At 36.7% G+C, this 26,950-nt stretch overlaps 1 protein-coding gene across 3 annotated transcripts in view; it reads left to right on the forward strand.

The window, feature by feature from the left end:
- The window catches only part of MGAT4A (alpha-1,3-mannosyl-glycoprotein 4-beta-N-acetylglucosaminyltransferase A), a 144,285-nt gene that overhangs the window by 110,779 nt on the left and 6,556 nt on the right, over positions 1 to 26,950 (forward strand). For all 3 annotated transcript variants that reach the window (XM_036879986.2, XM_036879988.2, XM_036879987.2), the window contains exons 9-14: positions 12,053 to 12,167; positions 13,228 to 13,358; positions 14,833 to 14,940; positions 15,063 to 15,256; positions 24,490 to 24,568; positions 25,218 to 25,284. In XM_036879986.2, coding sequence (XP_036735881.1) covers positions 12,053 to 12,167; positions 13,228 to 13,358; positions 14,833 to 14,940; positions 15,063 to 15,256; positions 24,490 to 24,568; positions 25,218 to 25,284 — 694 coding nt within the window. The remainder of the gene's footprint in view (positions 1 to 12,052; positions 12,168 to 13,227; positions 13,359 to 14,832; positions 14,941 to 15,062; positions 15,257 to 24,489; positions 24,569 to 25,217; positions 25,285 to 26,950) is intronic.

Genomic DNA, 26,950 nt, shown 5'->3' on the forward strand with positions numbered 1-26,950 from the left:
GGAGATCTGCTCTGGGAACATGAATCCACATTGCATTGGTTTCTGGTGATTAGCAGGGCTGGACACCAGGGACAGTTGGAACACTCTGGAAGGCTGAGACTCCAGCCACTTGTGGAGGACAGGCATGCTCTGCCAGTCCCACTGAGACCCAAAACAGAGGTGGCAGTTTGAAATATTGGCCAGCAGCAGGAGGAGTGCCAGAGGGGTGAGGCTGGATGGAGCTCTTTCTGCAGGGGAAAGGGTAGGTACACAATAAGTTTCCAACCTTCCCTTGGCCCAACAGGTTGTACACTCATGGGAGCCCTAAATGCTCCATCTGCCTTGCTGGTGGCTCAGCCCCGAGGTGCTTCTCTGTACACTGCCCTCATGCCAGCCCACTCAGCCCATTAGTGTCAGACTTTGCTGCTTGGCAGGCAGTGGGAGGCTTTCTGGGCTTTCTTGGCCCTGTCTCAGCCCAATTAGTGAGGTGTCTGCAGAAGCCAGCTCCAAGCATGTTTTCCTCCCCGGGAGGCAGCCAAGCCTGGTGCTATATGCCTCACTGCCACCAGGGGGTGCCCACATGCCCTGCCTCCTGACTCACCCAATCCACCCCATTAACCCAGAAGCCCCACCATTGCTGCAGGGCAGGCAGAGGGCAGCCCCATGCACAACGATCCTAGCAGAAGCCACTGCTCTGATCACAAAGGCAAACTAAGGCAAACTACTGAACTGGACTGAGGTAGACCACTGTTGGCAGACAAAAAGGTGGCCCTGCCCATTGCCCATCAACAGCAACTGGGGCTCCACTCCAAAGGAGAATCAGTCACTGGAGAGGAAAGAGTTTTGAGCTTCTGGGCACCGTAGGATGCCTTGTTCATAAAGCCATTCCTCTCTAGACCAGTAAGCATAGTAGGTCCATTTAATACAAAGGAAGAAACACAGAAACCTTGACAAAATGAGGAGTCAGAGGAATATGTTCTAAACAGAACTACAGAACAAGATACTGGAAAGAGGGCTAAATGAAATGGAGACCACCAATCTTCTTGATAAAGATTTCAAAGTAACAGTCATAAATATGCTCATTGATCTGTAGAAAAGTATTGAAGATCTCAGGGAGGACTTCAACAACGAGATAGAAGAGCTGAAAAAGAGCCAATCAGAGCTGAAGAGTACAGTAACTGAAATGAAAAATAAAATGGAGGGAATGAATAATAGATTGCTGCAAGTAGAGGAGACAATCAATGAGATGGAAATTAGAGAACAGGAACACAATGAAGCTAAGTAACAAAGAGAAAAAAAGAAACTCTAGGAATAGAATGGTAGAAGAGGTGTGTGACCACTCCAAATGAAACAGTATTTGTATAATAGTGGTACCAAAAGGAGAAAAGAGAGACAAAGGTACAGAGAGTCTGTTTGAAGAAATAATTGTTGAAAACCCAATCTGGTGAAGGAAATAGACACTTAGGTCATGGAAATCAGAGAGCCCCTAACAAAAGGACCCCCAGGAAGACAACGCCAAGACAAAATAATTAAAACGACGAAGACTAAGGATAAGGAGAGAGTATTGAAAGCAGCCAGAGAGATAAAAAAATAATACTTATAAGGGAAACCCCATCAGGCTGTCAGCAGATTTCTCAGCAGAAACTTTAGAGGCCAGAAGGGAGAGGCATGAAATATTTAATGTATTAAAACAGAGGGACCTTCAATCAAGAATCCTCTGTCTAGCAAGATTATCATTTAAATTTGAAGGAGATATTAAACATTTCCAGATAAATGAAGACTGAAGGAATTTATGACTAAACCAGCATTACAGGATGTGTTATAGGGACATCTGTAGATGAAAATGTTCTTAAGCCTAAGTAGTTTTCACCAGTGAAAATAAGCCCACAGTAAAGGTAGTAGACCAATTATTTACCAAACCAGTACAGAATTAAAAACAAAAGTATTAATAGCAACTATCTACAAAATCAGTCAAGGGGCACACAGGAAGTACAGATTATGATATCTAATACAGAAAGTGTGGAGAAGGTAGAAGAAGAAAAAAGTACTTTTAGATTGTGGTTGAAATAGAGCAATCATCAACTCAGTATAGACTGTTGTAGAGTTAGAAAGCTATCCTTGAACCTACAGTAACCATAAACCTGAAGCCTATAATAGGTACGCAAAAAATAAAAATGAGAAAGCCAATCACAACACTAAAGAAAACCATCAGATAACAAGAGAGGAGTATAAGAGAGGAAGAAAGGAACAGGGAGGAACTATAAAAATAACCAGAAAACAATAAAATGGCAATAAGTACAAACCTATCAATAATTACCTTAAATGTAAATGGACTAAATGTAACAATCAAAAGACATAGAGTGGCAGAATGGATAAAGAAACAAGACTGCCTACAAGAGACTCATTTCAGGCCTAAAGCCACACACAGTCTGAAAGTGAAGGGATTGAAAAGGATATTTCATGCAAATAATAGGGAGAAAAAAGCAGTAGTAGTGGTACTTATATCAGACAAAATAGACTTAAAACAAAATAACAGAGACAAAGAAGGGTATTACATAATGATAAAGGGATCAGTCCAACAAGAGAATATAACTATTTTAAATCTATGCACCCAGCATAGGAGTGCCTAAATATGTAAAACAAATAATAAAAATTAAAAGGGAAAATAGATTGCAGCACATTCATTTTAGGAGATTTTAACACACCACTCACATCAATAGATCAACCAGACAGAAAATAAATAAGGAAACAGAAACACTGAACAATACACTAGATCAGATGGACTTAACAGATATCTATAGAACATCCTACCCCAAAGCAGCAGGATACACATTTTTCTCAAGTGTACATGAAATGTTCTCCAGAATAGATCACATACTAGGCCTCGAAAAGAGCCTCAGTGAATTAAAAAAGATTGAAAATGTATCAAGCAACTTTTCTGCATCTATGTTCATCAGGGATATTCAGCTGTGAAGGAGATATTAAACATTTCCAGATAAATGAAGACTGAAGGAATTTATGACTAAACCAGCATTACAGGATGTGTTATAGGGACATCTGTAGATGAAAATGTTCTTAAGCCTAAGTAGTTTTCACCAGTTGATATGAAACTAGAATGATATGAAACTAGAAATAAATTACACACACAGAAAAAGCCTACAAACACATGGAGACTAAACAACATGCTTCTAAATAATCAATAGCTCAATGAACAAATTAAAACAGAAATCAAGCAGTACATGGAAACAAATGAAAATAAAAACTGAACAGTCCAAAATTTGAACAAACTGAACAACCACAAAAGGTGGTTCTGAGGGAAGTATGTAGCAATACAGGCCTACCTCAAGAAACAAGAACAATCCCAAATAAATAGTCTAGACTCACAATTAAAGAAACTAGAAAAAGAAGGACAAATGAAACCCAAAGTTAGTAGAAGGAGGGACTTAATAAAGATCAAAGCAGAAATAAATAAAAATAAAATAATAGAAAAAAATAAATGAAACCAAGAACTGCTTCTCTCTGAGAAAATAAACAAAATGGACAAACCCCTAACCAGACTTCTCAAGAAAAAAAGAGAGTGCACAAATAAAATCAGAAATGAAAAAAGATTCACAACGGATACCACAGAAATACAAAGAATTATTAAAGAATTCTGTGAAAAACTATATGCCAATAAGTTGGACAACCTAGAAGAAATGGACAAATTCCTAGCAAAGCACAACTTTCCAAGACTGACCCAGGAAGTAGCAGAAAATCTGACAGACTAATTACAAATTAACAAAATTGAAAGGGTAATCAAAACACTCCCAACAACAAAAGTCCAGGACCAGATAGCTTCACAGCTGAATTCTACCAAACATTTCAAGAGCTAATACTCATCCTTTAAAAAATATTCCAAAAAGTAAAAGAGGAGGAAACACTTCCAAACTCATTCATGAGGTGAGCATCACTCTAATACCAAAACCAGACAAAATCACGACAAAAAAAGAAAATTAGAGACCAATATCCCTGATGAACATAGATGCAGAAATCCTCAACAAAATATAAGCAAACTGAATTCAAAAATAGATAAAAAAGACCATCCATCATGACCAAATGGGATTTATTCCAGGAATGCAAGGATGGTATAATAGTCATAAATCAATCAGTGTGATACACCACATTAGCAGAAGGAAGGATACAAACCACATAATCTCAATAGATACTGAAAATAATTTGACAAAATTCAACATCCATTCATGATGAAAACTCTCAACAAAGTGGGTATAGAGTGAACATACCTCAACATAATAAAGGCTGTATATGACAAACCCACAGCTTACATCATACTTAATTGGTTAAAAGCTGAAAGCTTTTCCTCCAATATCAGGAACAAGACAAGGATGCCCACTCACACCATATCTATTCAACATAGTACTGGAAGTCCTAGCCACGGCACTCAGACAACACAAAGAGATAAAAAGCATCCACATTGGTAAAGAAGAAGTTAAACTGTTACTGTTTGCAGATGACATGCTATTATACATAGAAAACCCTAAAGACTCCACCGAAGAACTATTAGAACTAATAACTGGATTCAGCAAAGTTTCAGGATACAAAATTAATACACAGAAGTCTGTTGCATTCCTCAAAACTAACAATGAATTACCAGTAAGAGAAATCAGGAAAACAATTCCATTTACAATTGCATCAGAAAGAATAAAATACCTAAGAATAAACTTAACCAAGGAGGTGATAGACCTGTACTCTGAAAAGTATAAGGCAATCATGAGAGAAATTAAAGCAACTACAAATAAATAGAAATCTGTTCCATGTTCATGGATAGGAAGATATTGTCAAAATGGCCATCCTTCCCAAAGCAATGTACAGATTCAACACAACCCCTATCAAAATGCCAATGACATTTTTCAATGAACTAGAATAAATAATTCTAAAATTAATATGGAACCACAAAAGACCCCAAACAGCCAAAGCAATCCTGAGAAAGAAGAACAAAACGGGGGTATTAGACTTCCTGACCTCAAGCTATAGTATAAAGCTGTAGTAATCAAAACAGTGTGGTACTGGCATAAGAACAGACCTATAGTTCAATGGAACAGAATATAGAATCCAGATATAAACCCACATATACGGTCAATTAATATAAAGGATCCATGAATATACAGTGGAGAAAAGGCTCTTCAATAGCTAGTGTTGGGGAAACTGGACACCTACATTCAAGAGAATGAAACTGGATTACTGTCTAACTCCATACACAAAAGTAGACTCAAAATAGATCAAAGACCTGAATGTAAGACTGAAACCATAAAACTCTTAGAAAGAAAGAGGCAAGAATCTCTTGAACATAAGCATGAGTAATTTTTTCCTGGACATATCTCCTCAGGTTAGGGAAAGAAAAAGTGAACAAGTGGGACTATATCAAACTAAAATCTTCTGTACAGCAAAAGACACAATCTGCAGAACAAAAAGGCAACCTGCAGTATGGGAGAAGATATTCGTAAATGATTCATCTGATAAAGTGTTGACATCCAAAATATATGAAGAACTCAACACCAAAAAACAAATACCCCCCCCCCAAAAAAATGGGCAGTGGACCTGGACAGACATTTCTCCAAAGAAGAAATTCAGATGGCCAACAGGCACATGAAAAGATGCTCCACATTGCTAATTATCAGGGAAATACAAATTGAAACCACAGTGAGATATCATCTCTCACCAGTTAGAATGGCCACTATCCAAAAGACAAGAAATAACAAGTGTTGGTGAGAATGTGGAGAAAAGGGAACCTTCTTACACTGTTGGTGGGAATGTAAATTAGTGCAACCACTGTGGAAAACAGTATGGAGGCTCCTCAAAAAACTAAAAACAGAAATACCATTCAACCCAGTAATTCATTCCACTTCTAGGAATTTTCCTGAAGAAAACAAAATCCCTGATTCGAAAAGATGTATTCACCCCTATTGTTACTGACAAATTATTTAAAATAGCCAAGATATGGAAGCAACATTAATAGATGAATGAATGAAGAAGAGGATGTATATTTACACAATGGAATATTATTCATCATAAAAAGGAAAGAAATCCTGCCATTTGCAACAACATGGATGGATCTAGAGGGTATTTTCCTCAGTGAAATAAGCCAGGCAGGGAAAGACAAATGCCATATGATTTCATTTATTTGTGGAATATAAAAACAAAGCAAAACAAAATGAACAAAACAGCAGTAGACTCACAGACACTGAGAAGTGACTGGTGGTTACCATGGGGAAGGGGTTAGGGGAGGGGGAAGGGAATAAAGGGGCACAAAAATTCTCAGTCATAATAAAGTTGGTCACAGGAATAGTAGTGCAGCATGGAGAATATAGCCAGTGATTTTGTAACATCTTCCTATGTAGACGGATAGTAACTGCACTAATGGGAGTGAAGATTTAATAATATGGGTAACTGTTGAACCACTGTCTTGTATATTTAAAACCAACATAAGATTGCATATCAATGATACTTAAATTTAAAAAAAAATGTTTATTAGATCCTTTCCTGGGAGGACGTTTTGGCAAGACTGGCAAGAAGAGGTTCTGGGTCCCTGAATCAGAAAGGAAATGTGGGGCTGCTGCTGACAGAGGTTGGGGAGGGGTGGGAAGAAGGACAAAAGCCTGGCATCACTTGGGAAGACGGGCTTGTGGAGGACGGCCAGTCTCCTTGGATCTTCCTACTTTGAGCAGCTGCCTTCAAATGAAACCTTTCCTTGGTTCACAGGATGGAAAATGTAAATAATGATAGATAAAGAGGTACAAACTTCGTTATAAAATAAATAAGTCATGGGGATGAAAAGTACAGCATAGGGAATGCCTTCAGTAGTATTGCAATATTCTTGTATGGTGACAAACGGTAACTAGACTTACCATGGTGAGCATTTAGTAATGTTTATAATGTCAAATCACTATGTTGTACACCTGAAATGAATATATTTTGTTGACTATATACTTTAATAAAAATTAAAAAAAATAAATGATAGTGTCAGATTATAACATTATATATAAAACAGTATGCAACCTTTGTGCATATAAAAAGACTGTATCCTAAATTTAGATAGTACATTTCCTTTACCTAATGGAAGTCTTTAATTTCATAAAAATAATTTCAAACATTTTATTTTAACATATCCTAAATATTATTGTAGTTGAACCTTGCTGTTGTTCTCCGGCCAATATATAAATGTTTGCATTATGGTCAATAACTTTATAGAGAGAATTTAAAAGTGTAGTTACATTGTTTTTAAAGATTGTTTTAAATTTCTTTTCAAGGAAAGAATGCAACCTTAAGGCTTTTCTTGTGGAATATGGGAAAATTAAATATTTAGGATATTAAGGAAAAAATGGAGTAAGAAAGAGGATGGTAAGGAAAACTTCCCTAAGCAGGGTCAGTATATAAGTATATTATAATAATAGCACCAGGTATGAGCGAACATTTATTCCATGCTTACCATGTGTCAGGCATTGTTCTTTACGATGTATGCTTTACACATATTAGCTCTTTTAAAACACCCCTTTATGTTTTTTACAAAAACAGGATCATACTGTGCATCCTGTCTTATAGTCTGTTTTGCTGTCACTTAAAATATTACAGAGACTTTTATATGCCATTAATTATAGATTGGTACAATTTTAATCACTTAGAGTACCATTACTCTGATATAATAATGACCGTATTCTTGGTCATTTAGATTGTTGCCAACTTTTCAGCTACTTCAAAGATGAATCCAATGAACATTCTTCAGATTACTCTATCTGCCCAAAAATTATGCATCAGAAAAGAGGGAATTGCTTTTCATTTAAGTCTTTACATAATCTAATCTGTAATTCTCTTAATGAGTTTATTTAGATCTGCAAAGTATTTGTGGGAAAAATACATTAGCCTGAAAAGTCCTCAGTTTTGCATGTTTGTGAAGGATAGAAATTGCCTGGCAAAATTTGGGGAAAATTAGGGTGAGGGGCAAAGGAGCAAAGTCATTTAACCCAGACTTCATGATTTTCCTAGGGATGTGACTTCACAGCTGCATATGTTGGGAGTGTATCCTGCCCAAGATTTTTAAACAGCGCTTTTAAAAAGGCAGAACAGCCAGAGGTTAGTCTGGTCATCACAGATACACTCCTAAAGGGAAGAAAAAATGCCAGCTATCCTGGTGTTAGGTTTATGGTTTGGACTGACAGTCCCAGTGACAGCATTGTAGTTTCATAAAGTGCTATGTCACAAGTGACTTGAAATTGAAGACAGTGTCTTCTGAAAAGCTGCTCGATGATTGAGGAGCTTCACAGGTGGTCCTGTGTAGTTCTTACTGTGCCATATATCAAGGCCTACACGATGTCTGGCTGTCGCACTGTTAGTAAGGCTGATGTTAATCATTGGGTTTAGTGGTGTCAGTCTCATCTCTCCTTTATAAAGCTCCCCAGCAGCCACTCCTCCCATGGTTTCAGCATCCATTGATTATTTTCCCCCAAATTAATCGTTCCCTAGAGGTTGCCAAGGGGTAATTTTTCAATTTGGTAATTTCTAATGTTCTTATAAGCTGAGTTCTTCTATAAATAAACTTTAACTATTTGGTAGGTCACAAAGGAAAGGCAAAATAAATGCTTGATTGCTTTCTTTTATTTAATTTTTAAAGTTCATACCTTAGCAATCTCCAGCTGTCCTGGTATTAGGTTTTTTTAAAGTATTATCATGCCCTTTTTTTATTTTTTATTTTTTTTAGTGCTTGCTTTAAATCAATTTTTATTAATACCATCCGGAAGTAGAAAAATATTTTTCATTTACACACTTGGACACACAAACATACAGATTGAGATGTAATGATACAGTGAGAGGACAGACAGAGCTCCTGGCATGAGCCAGGAGGGGACAAGAGAGCCCTTGTCATGCCATTTTTAAAGTATTGTCATGAACTCTTGGATTCTTAAAAAATATTGATTTGCAGCAGTCCTTGCAATCATTAGTCATACTGATGTTCACCTTGGTACATCACAAACCAGTGGGATCTCTTCAGATTGGCTCTTGTATTCTTTCCATGGAAGTCCAGTTTCTTTGATCACTTCTTTGCCAACTGGCACATCTTGCACATTTCTTATCTGAGATCTGGAATCAGCCATTTCTCTAAGGAGCTCTGTTTCTTTTAGTGCATATGGTATTTAGGACCATCTGGGTGCTTACATGTTCTTTGCTATTGTGGTGTCATTGCTTCTAGAACTTTTAGCAAGGAAAAGAGCATTTTATTTTTTGGAGAGAAAGTGTTGCAAGTTTATATAGATATTTTCAGTTCAAATTACAATTACAGAATTTTTTCTTTTTTGAATTTATACATGTGTTTCTTTTCTCTTAAAAGTCTTGGGTTTTAATAACAATCCTTTTATTCTGTAGTATATCTAAAATAGTGAAAATAAGAATACCAATATCACTACTAGCAATTAGACAGCTGAATGCAAATTAAATTTTCTTTGTCCTTTACCACCTGCACCCAGACTATATTGTGATATAAATATATAGTCAAATTCTGTGTTTGAAAGGCATTTGAAGTAATTATTTATACTGTGTGACCTTGCTGCCAACTTGATATGAAACTAGGTTCAATTGTTTCAGTTTGTAGGATATTTTTCCTTTTTAGTTGTAAAAAAAAAAGAAATTACAATCCAAAATCCAAACTTAAATAAAACAAGGTACATTCACAGAAGTCTAACTTTTATCTGTGTCCCTTTCATCCTGTATCCTCCCTTCCCTATGGTAACCACCATTTGATTTTGGTCTCCTCTTGTACTTTTTAAAACATTAGGCAAAATATGTAGTATATAATAATTGTATAAAGATAGTATTAATGGCCAAAATTTGGGAACAACCCAAATGTTCTTTAGCAGGTGAATAAACAAATGGTGGTATATCCATACCGTGGAATAATACTAAGTAATGAAAATAAACAAACTATTGATAAACACAACATCTTGGATCTCAGGGGAATTATGCTGAGTTTAAAAAGCCAATCATGAAAGGTTGCATACTGTATGATTCCATTTATATAGCATTCTTCAAATGACAAAATTACCGAGATGGAGAACAGACTACTGGTTACCAAAGGCTAGAAAGGGCAGTTGGGCAGGAAGATGGCTGTGGATGAGGAGAGTAGCGTGAAGCATCCTCATGCTGGGACTGGTCTGTCTCCTACCTGTGGTGGTGGCCATACAGTGAGATAAAGTTGCATGAAATTAAATACACACATCCCCCCCACACAACCCCATGCATGTAAAGCTGATGACATTTGAATAAGGTCAATGAATGGTATCAAAGTCAGTTTGCAGGTTGTACTGTACTGTTACAGTACATGTTGTATTGGGGGAAACTGGATGAAGGGTGTTTGGGATCTCTCTGTATTTCTTACCACTACATATGAATCTGCAATTATCTTAATATTTTTTAAAAGTGAAGTTTTTTGATGAGATGTGAGAGTGGAACAAAGCAATTTTTCTAATTTAATATTAAAAATGTTAATTTATGTATGGTAACCAAAATTTTACCAAATTTTAATAGGCATTTGACTATTTCATCTCTATCTCTATATATTTAAATTAGTCCCTAACTTTTTTTTAAATTTACTTTTTGGAAAAATTTGGAATTGCCTGATAATAGGTATCTCCTTTCCTGTGGGCTATACAGTAAATGTTTAGGTTTGAAGATGTAGGCGTCTCTTCTTCCAGAAAGCAAGGTTAGGTGCCAGCATAGCTCTATGTTTTGTCTAGTTTCCTTCCAGCTCCCCTAAAGCTCTGAGAGCATGAAATACATCTTGTTTATCCACTGATCTATTCCTGGGGTTTAATACTATGTCTCAAACGCAATAGAAGCTCAACAAATATTTGGTGAGTCAATAACATATCTTTCCACATACTACTACTATTTCTTCACAGGTAGGAAGAAGATAGCTTGTAGGATTTAAATCCATGAAAAATCTAAATACTAACAAAAGGAAAATTACTTAGCAGGTAACTAGAAATTATTACATAAGATTAGGAAAAAGGGAAACTTTTCTTAAGATACTAAAATCATTTTGTGACTTCAAAATGTTAAGAAGGGAGATTGTGCAGAAAAGTCTGCATACACTCATCGTCCCTGGTCTCTGTCAGTTCCCTGTTGAACTGGTAAAAATCCCAAGTGTAGATAACACCTGGTGCTGGCAGAGCATGAGGCTAATTGGCACTCTGAATTGCTACAGCTTCTTGAGTACTGTGGAGATATCTCTTAAAATACAAAAACAGAACTCATAGAAGTCTATCCTACAGAAATGAAAAGCACTAATATGTAAGTATATTTATTGCAGCATTGTTTGCATTGAGTAAAAACAAGAAACAACCTGGATGTCTGCCTGTGAGCAGGGAAGAATTGAATGAATTATTCATTGATACCATGGAATGTTATGCATCTATTTAAAGGATGGTTTAAATATATATTCATATGGAAAGATATTCATAAGAGAAGAAAGTTTTATAATATCCCTTTTTTATAAAAATATAAATATGGATGGAAAGTTAAGTAGATGTGGGTATATATATGTTCTAGGTTTACACACAAGATGTTGAATGGATGCACACCCAACTTTTAACATTGGTCACCTCACCTAGCAGGGTGGAAGGCAGAAAAGGAAAGCTGCTAGCTTTTTGTTTGACTTTCTCTTTGACTTGTATTTTGTGAAAAGCAAAATAAATTTAAAGGCCTACAAGAATTCTTCCCTTTTGAAAAGAAAAAACCATATTGTACAATCATGTTGGGCACTATGAAAGGGCCAACAAGGACTGACTCACTGAGTGATGCTGCGGGAAGGGAGCGGGTTAGTTGGCTTGCTGTGTGCATCTTCCATTTGACTTTCCTCATTTTCTTTTAATAAGATTTATTTTTATATTTTTATCATTTTTGACTTTTGACATGTTATCTTGATTTTCATTATAAAGGTGTGCTTGAGTTTTTCCATAATTATGTCCTTCTGCCTAAATCTTTCCTTCCCCTTCTGACGATATTAATATGATTGTTCAACTTTCTTTAGCTTGAAGATGATATTATTGTCAAACAGAATTACTTTAACACTATAAAAAATTTTGCACTTCAACTTTCTTCTGAGGAATGGATGATACTAGAGTTTTCCCAGCTGGGCTTCATTGGTAAGAAAAGTGTCAGCTTTGTCTGTTTTTTGGAAAGAACTGTGACTCTTAGAATTTTTTACTTTAAAGTTGTCATTTTTCTCTGGAAATGGATTGCTTTTGAGGAAATTTAACTTAGGTGAACTGCCATGTGTGAAATGATGAAAGTCAGTCCATAGGAGTTGAAGACTTAAGTCTAATATTTACTCTGGAATTCTACATGGCAGCCCTACTGGCTTCTTGTGTACACACACAGCCAACTGTCGTTCCTCGTGAGCATGCCCGGGGTCTTCTCTGATGGCCTCCAGTTTCTCATTAATGGCTCAGTGCTTCTGCGGGATTGGGGTTCTTTGCAAAAGAATGCCACACTGTTTTCTAATATGAATTTCTGGTATTTGATATAGTATATGAAATTTTTGTTCAGTGATTAATTTGTGTTGATTTGTTGCTTCCATTGACTAGTCAGGGTGCTCGTTTAAAAAGTTGTTTCATTGAAATACCTAAATTTTGCAACATATTTGTTTTAAAACTGAAGAATTGAAGGACATTTGTATGTTTTAAAAAACACCCAGAGGATAACATTTCACTTCCTCCAGTACTTTAAAACTAAGACTTAGAGCATGGGACTTTGGCCTTGTTGCTCATTTATCTCAAAACTTAAGAATCAGAAAACGTCTTTACTTGTGAAGATTCCAGTGAAGACAGAATTAGGAGTTCTTGTTTTTTGTATTTATCAATTTAGTTAAAAAATATTTTACCTAAACCTCTGAAGTTCCTTTTTTTATGGGAAGAATCTTAGTAAGATATAAAGGAACAATCTCTGACTTGCTTCTTGAATCCTTGGAGGCAGTAGTTGCATGATAGATTTTGTAATAGAGAAAGTCAGGAAATCAGTACTTCTTTTTATACCCAGGTGACATCCACAATATTTAGCTAAAGCAAATTTGTTTGTTTTTGACAAGACAAGTGGGGAAATTACTTATAATGATTTATAGTTGAAAGCACACGCTTTAGTGTATTCCTTATCCATTTTGATCCTTGGTTTCTTTACTGCACCTATTGACTGATAATATCTTTTCAGGTAAAATGTTCCAAGCACCAGACCTCACTCTGATTGTAGAGTTCATATTTATGTTCTATAAGGAGAAACCTATTGACTGGCTCTTAGACCATATTCTCTGGGTGAAAGTCTGCAACCCTGAAAAAGATGCAGTAAGTGAATTTCTTATGAGGGTGGAAGAGGCTTCTTTTCTACACTTCATGAAAGTGACTTTTGGGGAGCCAGATTTTGTAAATGAAGAGTTAAACAGATGGCTAAAAGAAAACAGTGTTCCACTTAACATTTCACTTTCTTTCTTGAACTGAGGGAAGTTCCTGCGTTATATGAGGGACTTTTAAATAAGAGTGGAAAGTCCTGTAAATCAGTGAAGCCCACCTTTTTTTAAATTGCTGATAGATGTTTATAGCATCTTTAGGCTCTGCTATAGATATTGAGCATATCTGTCCTATGTGGGGTATTGTTTCAGTTTTCTTCATATTCTCTTGTCAGCTTTCTTTTTTCAAATACTTTGGCAACAATAGGAGACCTCAGCACATCTGGAAATAAGGAATAATATAGAAGTAATGTTTTATACCACAGCAATGGCAAGTCAAAAAAGTGCCTTTCAGTGTATTACTTGTAAGAAACCTATCTTCCATATTAATGTGCTGCCCTCTGGGTGGCGGATGGCGGTGACAGGTAACTAAGTGAACAACGATTTTTGCTTTGATTGTTACTTTCATAGAAATCTTATTGTAAAAGTTATTAGATACGTTTTCCTTGTACAGTATGAATCGTACCTCTGGGAAAAAAACCAAATATTTATTTATCTGGTGTAAACATAAATAAAATATGAATGTATACATTCTTAAAAATGAAAAGTCAGTTTTGATGTATAATAACAAGGAAATATTTATTATAAGCACATGTCATTATAGGGTTGATTGAACATTCTAACAAGCACTTAATGTGACTTCATGACCTTGTATTCCCTAGAATAGTTTGATCCTGCCCATTAGTTTTTAGGATGCTAAAAATACTTTAAATCATCTATAAATTTTAATACAGAACCCTTTGGACAGCTTGATCTATTCTTTCACTCTTCCTTAGGCCATGTTTTTCTGAGGCCTAGGGGTCTTCAGTTGCTTCCACTAGGATGGCCTCTGGAACAGTATCTCTTTGACAGTGGTCTGAGAAACCCTTCAGAGCAGTCACACATTCTTCCAAAGGTTTATAGACTTGCTTTGACCCTTTAGGCCCAACTGTGTCCTGTTGAGTGATGGGCTCTGTCTCGGGCGGGGGCTGTCTGCACTGACCTCGCTCTGTCTACTCCACCTTCCCTTCTCTCCCTCCCTTTGTTCTTCCCCTTTACTCTCCCATCCCTTCCTTCTCCCTTTCTCACACTCTTCAACTTCTCACTTACTGAGTACTTGAATTTGTGTAAATAAACCATTTCACCTCTCTTCTAGTGTTAGTAATAATGCTAATAAAGTAATGCCTCAAAGAGGCATTAATACATATGACTAGGAATTATGAGGTGAAGTTAGATTTTTAAAAATATTCTTCTAATGGACTTCTAATTTTTCAGATGAGAACAAGGTTTCACTTTATATCGTTACATTAACCTGATTTTTTTTTTATATTTAGAAACATTGTGATAGACAGAAAGCAAATCTGCGCATTCGCTTCAGACCTTCCCTTTTCCAACATGTTGGTCTGCATTCTTCACTCACAGGAAAAATTCAGAAACTCACGGTTGGTGACTTGATCTGATTTTGTCATGCACATACAATTTGTTTTTTATTGTATACTCATTGCTCTTCTTACATATGAACAAGTTGTGTATTGTTTAACAGCATATATGTCTTTCCTTCTAGGATAAAGATTACATGAAACCATTACTTCTTAAAATACATGTAAACCCACCAGCAGAGGTATCTACTTCTTTGAAGGTCTACCAAGGACATACACTGGAGAAAACTTACATGGGGGAGGATTTCTTCTGGGCTATAACCCCAATAGCTGGAGACTACATCTTGTTTAAATTTGATAAGCCAGTCAATGTAGAAAGGTTGGTGATGATTGAAATACATTCTGTCTTACACTTGAGACCACTTATTCATACTGTGATTTATGGTGGAACTTTTTCATGTATAACAGATATGAACAGACAGAAGGTCCCAAATGTTGGGTCATAAAGCCCATTTGCTCCAGCTCAGTAATAAAATGTGTTGTGTTCAGATACACTGTCAGCATGTAGCATGTTTGAAAAAATTGTATTGGTATTTCTGAATGTATATTTAGTATAGTTTTTAAATACTTTTATGTAGCATTCTCCCCCAAAATCTCAAATTAGTTTTCATATCCTAGAATATCTCTTAAGATTAGGGAAAGTAGTTGATTACCTATGGTTTTGGTTGAAACGATAAATTTGACAGATCACCACTATTCCTAGTCAGTGGTTTTGCAAATGTTGATTGTTTTTAGTACACTGTAGAGGAATTCATGACCTTTTTATATGTTTTCAGCATTTATGCTCATTTTATAAATCTTAGGACTTTTTCTCTCTGCTTTTACTTAGCAGTCATGATTCCTTAAACCTGTCCTCACTGTTGGGTATGTTCCTCAGACTGTCTGTGGTATAGGTAAATGTAATCCACAGAATAGAATATATTTCTCCACCTTGTAGCATTATTATGTTATATGTTCTTGTATGAAGGCTGTTTGGTTTTTAGAATCTGCCAAAAGTCATTTGGAATAATTCTATTTAAGGTGGTCAAAAACAATCCATAGCTACAGTAACATAACTTGCTTTTGTTTTTCTAAACCGATTCTAAAGAGCAATTTTAACTGTAAAAGTTTAAGCAATGGGAATATCACTGGAAAAGCACATAAAAATAATTTAGAGTAATATTTTACACTTATATGAGTATACAATTTTTGTTATTTAATGTTCTTTTTCTTTTTGCTGTTATTAATGTACAATTAGATGAGCAATATTATGGTTACTAGACTCCCCCTATTATCAAGTCCCCACCACATATCCCATTATAGTCACTGTCCATCAGCGTAGTAAGATGCTATAGAATCACTTCTTGTCTTCTCTGTGTTATACTGCCTTCCCTGTATTACACCCCCCTGCTACATTATGTATTCTAATTGTAATACCCCTTCTCCCCCCTTATCCCTCCCTTCCCACCCATCTTCCCCAGTTCCTTTCCCTTTGGTAACTGTTAGTCCATTCTTGGGTTCTGTGAGTCTGTTGCTGTTTTTCTCTTTCAGTTTTTTCTTTGTTATTATACTCCACAGATGAGTGAAATCACTTGATACTTGTCTTTCTCTGCCTGGCTTATTTCACTGAGCATAATACCCTCTAGCACCATCCATGTTGTTGCAAGTGGTAGGATTTGTTTTCTTCTTATGGCTGAGTAATATTCCATGGTGTATATGTACCACATCTTCTTTATCCATTCGTCTACTGATGGACACTTAAGTTGCTTCCATTTCTTGGCTATTGTTAATAGTGCTGCGATTAATATAGAGGTGCATCTCTCTTTTTCAAACTGGGCTGCTGCATTCTTAGGGTAAATTCCTAGGAGTGGAATTCCTGGGTCCAATGGTATTTGTATTTTTAGTTTTTTGAGGAACCTCCATACTGCTTTCCACAATGGTTGAACTAGTTTACATTCCCACCAGCAGTGTAGGAGGTTCCCCTTACTCCACATCCTTGCCAACATTTGTTGTTATTTGTCTTTTGGATGTTGGTGATCCTAACTGGTGTGAGGTGATACCTCATTGTGGTTTTAATTTGCATTTCTCTGCTGATTAGTGATATGGAGCATCTTTTCATGTACCTGTTGGCCATCTGAATTTCTTCTTTGGAGAAGTGTCTGTTCAGATCCTCTGCCCATTTTTTAATTGGCTTATTTGCCTTTTGTTTGTTGAGGTGCATGAGCTCTTTATATAATTTGGATGTCAACCCCTTATCATATATGTCATTTATGAATATATTCTCCCATACTGTAGGATGTCTTTTTGTTCTATTGATGTCCTTTGCTGTAGAGAAGGACAGCTGTGGATTACATTTACCTATACCACAGACAGTCTGAGGAACATACCCAACAGTGAGGATAGGTTTAAGGAATCATGACTGTCTATTTTGTCCTTTGCTGTAGAGAAGCTTTCAGCTTGATGCAGTACCACTTGTTCATTTTTGCTTTTGTTTCCCTTTCCCAGGGAGGTATGTTCATGAAGATGTTGCTCATGTTTATGTCCAGGAGATTTTTGCCTATGTTTTTTTCTAAGAGTTTTATGGTTTCATGGCTTACATTCAGGTCTTTGATCCATTTTGAGTTTACTTTTGTGTATGGGGTTAGACAGTGATCCAGTTTCATTCTCTTGCATGTAGCTGTCTAGTTTTGCCAACACCAGCTGTTGAAGAGGCTGTCATTTCCCCATTGTATGTCCATGGCTCCTTTATTATATATTAATTGACCATATATGCTTGGGTTTATATCTGGCCTCTCTAGTCTGTTCCATTGGTGTATGGGTCTGTTCTTGTGCCAGTACCAAATTTTCTTGATTATTGTGGCTTTATAGTAGAGCTTGAGGTCAGGGAGCGTAATTCCCCCCGCTTTATTTTTCCTTCTCAGGATTGCTTTGGCTATTCAGGGTCTTTTGTGGTTCCATATGAATTTTAGAACTATTTACTCTAGTTCATTGAAGAATGCTGTTAGTATTTTGATAGGGATTGCATTGAATCTGTAGATTGCTTTAGGTAGGATGTTCATTTTGACAATATTAATTCTTCCTATCCATGAGCACAGGGTGTGTTTCCATTTATTGGTTTCTCTTTGATTTCTCTCATGAGTGTCTTGTAGTTTTCAGAGTATATAAGTCTTTCACTTTCTTGGTTAGGTTTATTCCTAGGTATTTTATTCTCTTTGATGCAATTGTGAATGGAATTGTTTTCCTGATTTCTCTTTCTGCTAGTTCACCTTTAGTGTATAGAAATGCCACAGATTTCTGTGTATTAATTTTGTATCCCGCACCTTTACTGAATTCAGATATTCTAGTACTTTTGGAGGGGATTCTGTAGGGTTTTTTTATGTACAATATCATATCATCTGCAAACAGGGACAGTTTGACCTCTTCCTTACCAATCTGTATGCCTTTTATTTCTTTGTTTTGTCTAATTGCCGTGGCTAGGACCTCCAGTACTATGTTGAATAACAGTGGGGAGAGTGGGCATCCTTGTCTTGTTCCCAATCTTAAAGGAAAAGCTTTCAGTCTCTTGCTGTTAAGTATGATGTTGGCTGTGGGTTTGTCATATATGACCTTATTATGTTGAGGTACTTGCCCTCTATACACATTTTGTTGAGAGTTTTTATCATCAATGGATGTTGAATTTTGTCTAATGCTTTTTCATCATCTATGGAGATGATCGTGTTGTTTTTGTCCTTCTTTTTGTTGATGTGGTGGATGATGTTGATGAGTTTTCAAATGTTGTACCATCCTTGCATCCCTGGGATGAATCCCACTTGGTCATGGTGTACGATTCTTTTGATGTATTTTTGAATTCAGTTTGCTAATACTTCATTGAGTATTTTTGCATCTATGTTCATCAGAGATATTGGTCTGTAATTTACTTTTTTGTGGTGTCTTTGCCTGGTTTTGGTATTAGAGTGATGCTGGCCACATAGAATGAGTTTGGAAGTATTCCCTCCTCTTCTACTTTTTGGAAAACTTTAAGGAGGAAGGGCATTAGGTCTTCACTAAATGTTTGATAAATTTTAACAGTGAAACCATCTGGTCCAGGGGTTTTGTTCTTAGGTAGTTTTTTGATTACCAATGCAATTTCTTTGCAGGTAATTGGTCTATTCAGATTATCTGTTTCTTCCTGGGTCAGCCTTGGAAGGTTGTATTTTTCTAGAAAGTTGTCCATTTCTTTTAGGTTATCCAGTTTGTTAGCCTATAGTTTTTCATAGTATTCTCTCATAATTCTTTATATTTCTGTGGTATCTGTAGTGATTTTTCCTTTCTCATCTCTGATTCTGTTTATGAGTGTAGACTCTCTTTTTTTCTTGATAAATCTTGCTAGGGGTTTATCTATTTTGTTTATTTTCTCGAAGAACCAGCTCCTGCTTTCATTGATTCTTTCTGTTGTTTTATTCTTTTCAATTTTACTTATTTCTGCTTTAATCTCTATTATGTACCTCCTTCTACTGACTTTGGGCTATGTTGAATAAAAGTGGGGAGAGTGGGCATCCTTGTCTTGTTCCCAATCTTAAAGGAAATGTCATTTATGAATATATTTTCCCATACTGTAGGATGTCTTTTATATCATTTGTTCTTCGTTTTCTAGTTTCGTTAATTGTGAGTTTAGACTGTTCCCTTGGGATTGTTCTTGTTTCCTGAGGTAGGCCTGTATTGCAATATATTTCCCTCTTAGCACAGCCTTGGCGTCCCACAGATTTTGCAGTGTTGAATTATTGTTGTCATTTGTCTCCATATATTGCTTGATTTCTGTTTTTATTTGGTCATTGATCCATTGGTTATTTAGGAGCATGTTATTAAGCCTCCATGTATTTGTGGGCTTTTTCACTTTCTTTGAGTAATTTATTTCTAGTTTCATACTTTGTGATGTGAGAAGCTAGTTGGTACAATTTCAATCTTTTTAAATTTACTGAGGCTCTTTTTGTGGCTGAGTATATGATGTGTTCTTGAAAATATTCCATGTGCACTTGAGAAGAATGTGTATCCTGTTGTTTTGGATGGAGTGTTCTATAGATGTCTGTTAGGTCCATCTGTTCTAATATGTTGTTCAGTGCCTCTGTCTCTTTATTTATTTTCTGTCTGGTTGATCTGTCCTTTGGAGTGAGTGGTGTGTTGAAGTCTCCCAAAATAAATGCATTGCATTCTGTTTCCCCCTTTAATTCTGTTAGTATTTGTTTCACATTTGTAGGAGATCCTGTGTTGGGTGCATAGATATTTGTAACATTTATGTCCTCTTGTTGGTCTGAATCCTTTATCATTATGTAATGTCCTTCTTTGTTTCCTGTGACTTTCTTTCTTTTGAAGTCTATTTTATCTGATACAAGTACTGCAACTCCTGCTTTTTTCTCCATATTAGTTGCATGAAATATCTTTTTCCATCCCTTTACTTTCAGTCAGTATATGTCTTTGGGTTTGAAGTGAGTCTCTTGTAGGCAGTATATAGATGGGTCTTGTTATTTTATCCATTCAAGTGACTCTACGTCTTTTGATTGGTGCATTCAGACCATTTAAATTTAGGGTAATTATTGATAGGTTATGCACTTATTGCCATTGCAGGCTTTAGATTTGTGGCTACCAAAGGTTCAAGGGTAATTTCCTTACTATGTAACAGTCTAATTTAACTCACTTCATATGCTATTAGAAATACAACCTAATGATTCTTTTTTTTTCCTCTTTTTTCTTCCTCCTCCATTCTTTGTATGTTATGAATCATGTTCTGTACTCTTTGTCTATCCCTCAGGTGACATCTATTTAGTCTTAGGAATACTTCCATCTATAGGAGTCCCTCCAAAATGCACTGTAGTGGTGGTTTGTGGGAGGTAAATTCTCTCAGATTTTGCTTATCTTTAAATTTTTTAATCTCTCCTTCAAATTTAAATGATAACCTTGCCTAGTAGAGTATTCTTGGTTTGAGTCCCTTCTGCTTCATTGCATTAAATGTATCATGCCACTCCCTTCTGGCCTGTAAGGTTTCTGTTGAGAAGTCTGGTGACAGCCTGATGGGTTTTCCTTTGTATGTGATCCTTTTTTTCTCTCTAGCTGCTTTTATAAGTCTGTCTTTATCCTTGATCTTTGCCATTTTAAATATTATATGTTTTGATGTTGTCTTCCTTGGGTCCCTTGTGTTAGGAGATTTGTCCATCTTGATGGCTTGAGAGACTATCTCCTTCCCCAGATTGGGGAAGTTTTCAGCAATTACTTCCTCAATGACACTTTCTATCCCTTTTTCTCTCTTTTCTTCTTCTGGTACCCATATAATGCGAATATTTTTCGTTTGGATTGGTCACACAGTTCTCTCAATATTCTTTCATACTTAGAGATCCTCTTTTCTTTCTGTGCCTCAGCTTCTTTGTATTCCTTTTCTCTAATTTCTATTCCATTTACTGTCTCTTCTACTACCTCTAATCTGCTTTTAAATCCCTCCATTGTATGTTCCATTTCAGATATGAAATTTCTTAATGATTGAATCTCTGTCTTAAATTTGTTCCTGAGTTCTTGAATATTTTTCTGTACCTCCATAAGCATGTTTATGATTTTTATTTTGAACTTGCTTTCAGGAAGATTGGTGAGTTCAGTTTCATTTGGCCCATTTTCTGGGGTTTGTGAGATTTTGGTGTGAACCATGTTCTTTTGACATTTCGTATTTCTGTGTGGTGCCCACTAGTGCTCAGAAGCTCCAGTCTCTGGAGCTGCTCAGCCCCTAGAGTGAGGTTGGGGGCCGTAGGGGAGCGGCGCTGGTGCCTGGGGGAGGAAATATCTGTTTCCTGATTCCCATCTATGGTGCCTGTCTCCTGTATCAGAGCCAGTGGACTGAGTACACAGGTGTAAGCCTCTGTGCTCGGCATCTCTAGCTGTTGTAGGTGGGGTCTCCCTCTGGCTGGCCTGACGCCAGAGCAGTGACTTCCAGTTTGTAAGCCGGTGCTGGCAGGCCAGGAGGAAGGTGCGGCAGGCTGCGTGTCCCAGTGAGGGGAGCCTCCGAGCTGAGTAGGCAGCTAGGGGGATGGGGCACCTGAAGCTCCCCAAAGTTCTCAACCTGCTGGGCAAAGCACTCCCAGACAACCTTGTCCCCCTGTCCCTTCTCCCATGCAGGAAGCTCCATGGAAACCCCGCCCCTTCAGCAGCCCTCTTGCTGCTAGGGAGCCTGTCATGCTACCTGCCTTTCCCTTGTCCCAGAGCGGCCGGGTGTGGATCCCGTCCTCCAGAAACGGCTAGAATCTGTCTCTCAAGCACTCCACCTGTCCCATCTCCTCATACTCCAGAGCACCACACAATGTAGGTTTCTGCTCGCAAAGCAGAGCCCCGGGGCCGGGTGTGCGGCAGTCCCAGGCCTCCACCCACTCCCTGCTCCATTTCTCTTCCTCCTGCTGGTGAGCTGGGGCGGGGGAAGGGTTTGGGTCCTGCCAGATCAAGGCCCTGTTTTGTGAGGTCTGCTCTGTTTGTGAGGTCTGCGTGCAGTCTGGTGTAGCCTTCTTTCCTGTTGCTCTTTTAGGGCTAGTTGTATTAACTATATTTTCATACTTTCTGTGGTTTGGGGAGGAGTTCTCTGTCTCAGCTCTCATGTCGCCATCTCGAATCTTAATGTTCATTTTTATAGTGTATAATGGCACTCTGCACTTTGTTTACTACATTTAAGAGTCATCATAGAATTAGAGACAACAGTTTTCTTCCTTCTCATGAACAAGAGCCCCAAACAATATCTAGTGGTTTGTTTTCAGCTAATGAAAATAATTTCATGAGAGAAGCTTCTAAAGAACACTCACCTATTAAAGATCAAATTTTTAAATAATTACATTTACAACAAACCTCTGTAAAATAATATTTACATGCCCCTACTGAATGTACATTTCTAGTAAAACAAAGTTCTTGTAAAATCATAGTGTATGTGAATTTTCTTAGACTTCATAGATTGTCTCACCCTTCTTAGGACAGAGAAAAGGCATCACTTTTTTGTTTCCACAGTAACTTATTTACTGAAAGGGGACAAAGCAGAAGTTGTGATTATCTATACAGAAATGAAGTGTTAGGAAGAATATTCTCTGACTAGGAATATATGTTAGAAAGATATATATTCATTATACAAAAATTTTAAAGTATGAAGAATAAGGAAAAAAAAATCACAACCCCAAGGACAACCTTGTGTCCTTGACACACTTTTTTCTTAGTAGTTCTGTTCATTTTCTACTTTGAGGTCTGTGTGTAATTGATCTTACGTTTTCAGTTATACTTTGTCTTCAGTGACTGATAAACATTTTAACTGCTGCACAGTATTCCATTGCAAAGTTCTTAAGTTAAACTTTTCCGGTGTTCCTGAGTTTTTCACTATAAATAATCACATAGTGAACGTCTCTGAATCAGTCTGTTTAAACTCCAAATTATATCCATGGGCTCTTTTTTCACTCTGTTCTGTATTTCTGCGTCTGTAGCTGAGATACTGAATGGCCCATGGTTAGAGGAAACAGCATATCAAGTCAAAGATGCCTTCAAAAAAATATCTCTCATTTGAAAATGCTGGAAGTGATTTTTGGTGTAGTCTAAAAGGAGTTTCTTACTTGGGTACCCTAACTTGTGAAAATCAAGTCCTTGTCACTGGTGATTTTTGCTGGCAAATGCCATACCATATCATTACCATTCTGTAACTACTACTTGCTGAGTATTTTTAACATGAAAGGAACTTTTTTTAGTTCTCATAAGCAATTTGGTACAGTCATGTGAGGTTGGAGAAATATCTGCATTGTATAGAGAAAACCCAGCCTCAGAAAGCTAATATAACTTGCCTAAGGTAAAAATTCTAAGGAATGAGAGATCCAAAATTTGGATCCAGGTCTTTCTGACTCCTATGGATAAACTTTGAGCCATTTAACTTAACTCCAGTTTTAGGTTTAGATTTAGATAGGTTTTATATCTCTAGGTTCCTCCTCCCACAACAACTTACACATAGGCACCAGCAGACTATCAAAACAACATTATACTCACACCTAGTATTTCAGATTTATCACAGTGTATCATGTAATCAGTCACTATTCAAATATTTGTTAGTATTGACAAGTTCAGTTATTCAGATATTTAGAATTGGTTAATTCATCTTCAGTCTACTAATACTGAAATTATTTGTATTGGATAAAACACTGGTCTTTGAACTTGCCATGACTGGTGTTGTCCTAGTGAAAATTTTCTCTGATACAAGATGCAGTGTTTTTTAGCCACTACAGTTTTGATTATCCCTGTCAAGAGGTTTATATACTTAAAGCAGAGTAAACAGCAACACAAAACTCATCATCTTTCTTTATCTGTCAAGTACGTTATTGTTTTAAGCAGCCAACAAGCCCTTTCTGACAGGGGGAGTTGATACATCACCTAAGGGTTGCAGCCTGGAGTTCAGTTCCCTACGACTAAGAATACAACCGTGCAAGTTCTAGTGTTGTTGACTTAGAATCTTGTTTAAAAAGCTTCCTCGGAGGTAAGGCCATCTTCTAGGATCTTTGTAAATTCTAGTCTGACTCATGTTTTTGTTTTTGTTTGTATTTCCAGTTATTTGTTCCATAGTGGCAACCAAGAACATCCAGGAGACATTCTGCTAAACACAACTGTGGAAGTTTTGCCTTTCAAGGTATGACTTTTTCCCCCCCCTTATTTTTCCATAAGAACTGATAGCAGTAAGTAGACTTGGTTTGAAGGTATTCTTGTTTATGAGGTGAAAGAAAATTCTCATGATTTCAGGGTCTCAGTAGTGAGTAATATCAGTTTCTTGCCTTATGCTTAGCAAGAGTTTTCATTTTGTTTCCTATTGGAAAATAACTTGGAAGTTTGTACTAGAAAAATGAATGAATCATTATTTTACTTGAGTGTTTACCTGCTATTTATATTTAGCATCCCAAAGTACCATGTGGTTTTAATGCCTATTGACTAATACACAAAACTAATTCATTTGTTTCTAAGGAATGCTTAGATTCCTTTCAAGTTCTTCTGTATAGTTTTAATAGAAAATAGTGTTTTAGTAAATTGATTTAAATTTGAAATTAATTAAAATTTTAAATTCTCTAACCACCAATATATTATATACAGATTCAGATTATGATTTAAAAAGAGAATAATTATATTGATAAGACCCTTCAGGTCAAGACTGAGATGACATTTTCTCTTCTTAGAGATAACTACCACAAATGTCACTTTTATATTTATTTAAATTCATTACTAACTTAGCTTTGTTTTAAATAGAAATAATTATTTGTAAAATTAATACTTTTGTTCTATTTTAGAGTGAAGGTTTGGAAATAAGCAGAGAAACCAAAGACAAACGATTAGAAGATGGTTATTTCAGAATAGGTAATACCTACTTTAGTTACTAGTAAAACGACCGTTACTCTTCTGGACTTACTCCTAAAGTAATTTTAAATTCTTTTCAGATGTTAAGTAGCTTTAGGATTATAATCACCAGTGTATTCCAAGTTTTATTTGTTGTGTTTTAGTATATATTTGTTATCTTGACCGAGCTAGGACTTCAGACCAAAAGTTCATTTACTGGTTCCTCTCTCCATCTGTCATTTCATCGTTAATATTTATTGTAGATAACCTGCCTTCAGCTGCCTTCTGTAGGCTCTTACTGGGTGACCTTAGCTATTCTAATGGTTTTACCAACATCGATATGCCAGAATCGGTGCCTTTAGCTCCTACCTCCATCCTGAGCTTAGATCTGTATTGAGATGCCCAGTGACATGGCCTCCTGGAGGCCATATGGCCATCAAGTCTGAGCATCTGTAATATGGACAATGTGTCTTCATTGATCACCACAGTTTTTGCTGTCACTATTTGAATAATCTGGTTGCCTAAGCCTAACCTTCGGAGACACCCTGAACAGCCACCTCCTTTACTGTCTGTTAGCATAAAATAGGTCTGTTATCTGAATGTAGAGTCAGCCCATCTGCAGTGGTGCTGTAGGCCCATGGCCTATTTCTCAGCCAGAGGGGGGCTGCATTTGCTGTTCATTGACTTTTCACAGAGCCGCTCCAGTGAGCTCTCTAAAATGTAAACGTAACAACTTTATTAACCTGGGTAAAACCTTAATGACTTCCCAGTACTTGATTGCTTAGCTCCCTCCCACTATCACATCTTATTGTTTCCCCTTATTCTTTACTTCCCCAGTCCTAAGATTTGTTCCTCTAATATCCCATGCTCTCCTGTACAGCCATATCTCTGGCCATTTTCTCCTCCTGAAATGATGGATTGATGTTGCTCCTCCTAGTTAATGCTTTCACATCCTTTATCAACCAGCTGTTTCCCCAGCCCTGCCCTCATACAACACGGTGTAAGTGCATTGTTGCATAGGATCAGTGTGCTCCGGAGCTGAAGGACGGGGTGTGTTCTCTCATGAGTCTCCTGCAGTTACCAGGGCCTGTCCCTTGATAGATTTCAACTCAGTGAATGGTTATATATGTGTGTGTGTGTGTGTGTGTATACTTTAAACAAATTAGTGCTTTTTTAGCAGTACACAAAAGAGAATATTGGTAAATATTGTAGGTGTACAGGACAGATGCATTCTTATGGCTTTATCTAGAGCAGTTTTATGCTTGGTGAGTATCATACAGTTTCTGCTACAAGGCTTCCACAATAACCCTGACTTATTTCTATGCAATTTTGGTAGATAGATGAGTTTAATTATTTTCATATTTGGGGTATCTCTTAGCCCACCTCTAGAAAGGTACACAAAATTATCTGAGTATGCAAGACATTTGTTAACCATGGTATTCTAGATTATGAAAGTAGCATAGGAAATAGAGACATATGTATTAAGTATCTCTGAGTAATTTAAAGACAATGACCATTGAAAATATCAATTCACATGTTTAAAGCCAGAAGAGAACTTAACAGATCATCACACTTAGGATCTTGTGTAACAGAAATGTGCATCAGAAACAAAGAGCAGCTAATTTTTTTTTGAGTGAATATTAAAAAATCCTGCTCTCTTAAGATGTAAGCTTTAGTGTGCAATGGC

Source organism: Manis pentadactyla, chromosome 2 (assembly GCF_030020395.1).
Source record: "Manis pentadactyla isolate mManPen7 chromosome 2, mManPen7.hap1, whole genome shotgun sequence".
In the NCBI taxonomy this organism is placed as follows: Eukaryota; Metazoa; Chordata; class Mammalia; order Pholidota; family Manidae; genus Manis; species Manis pentadactyla.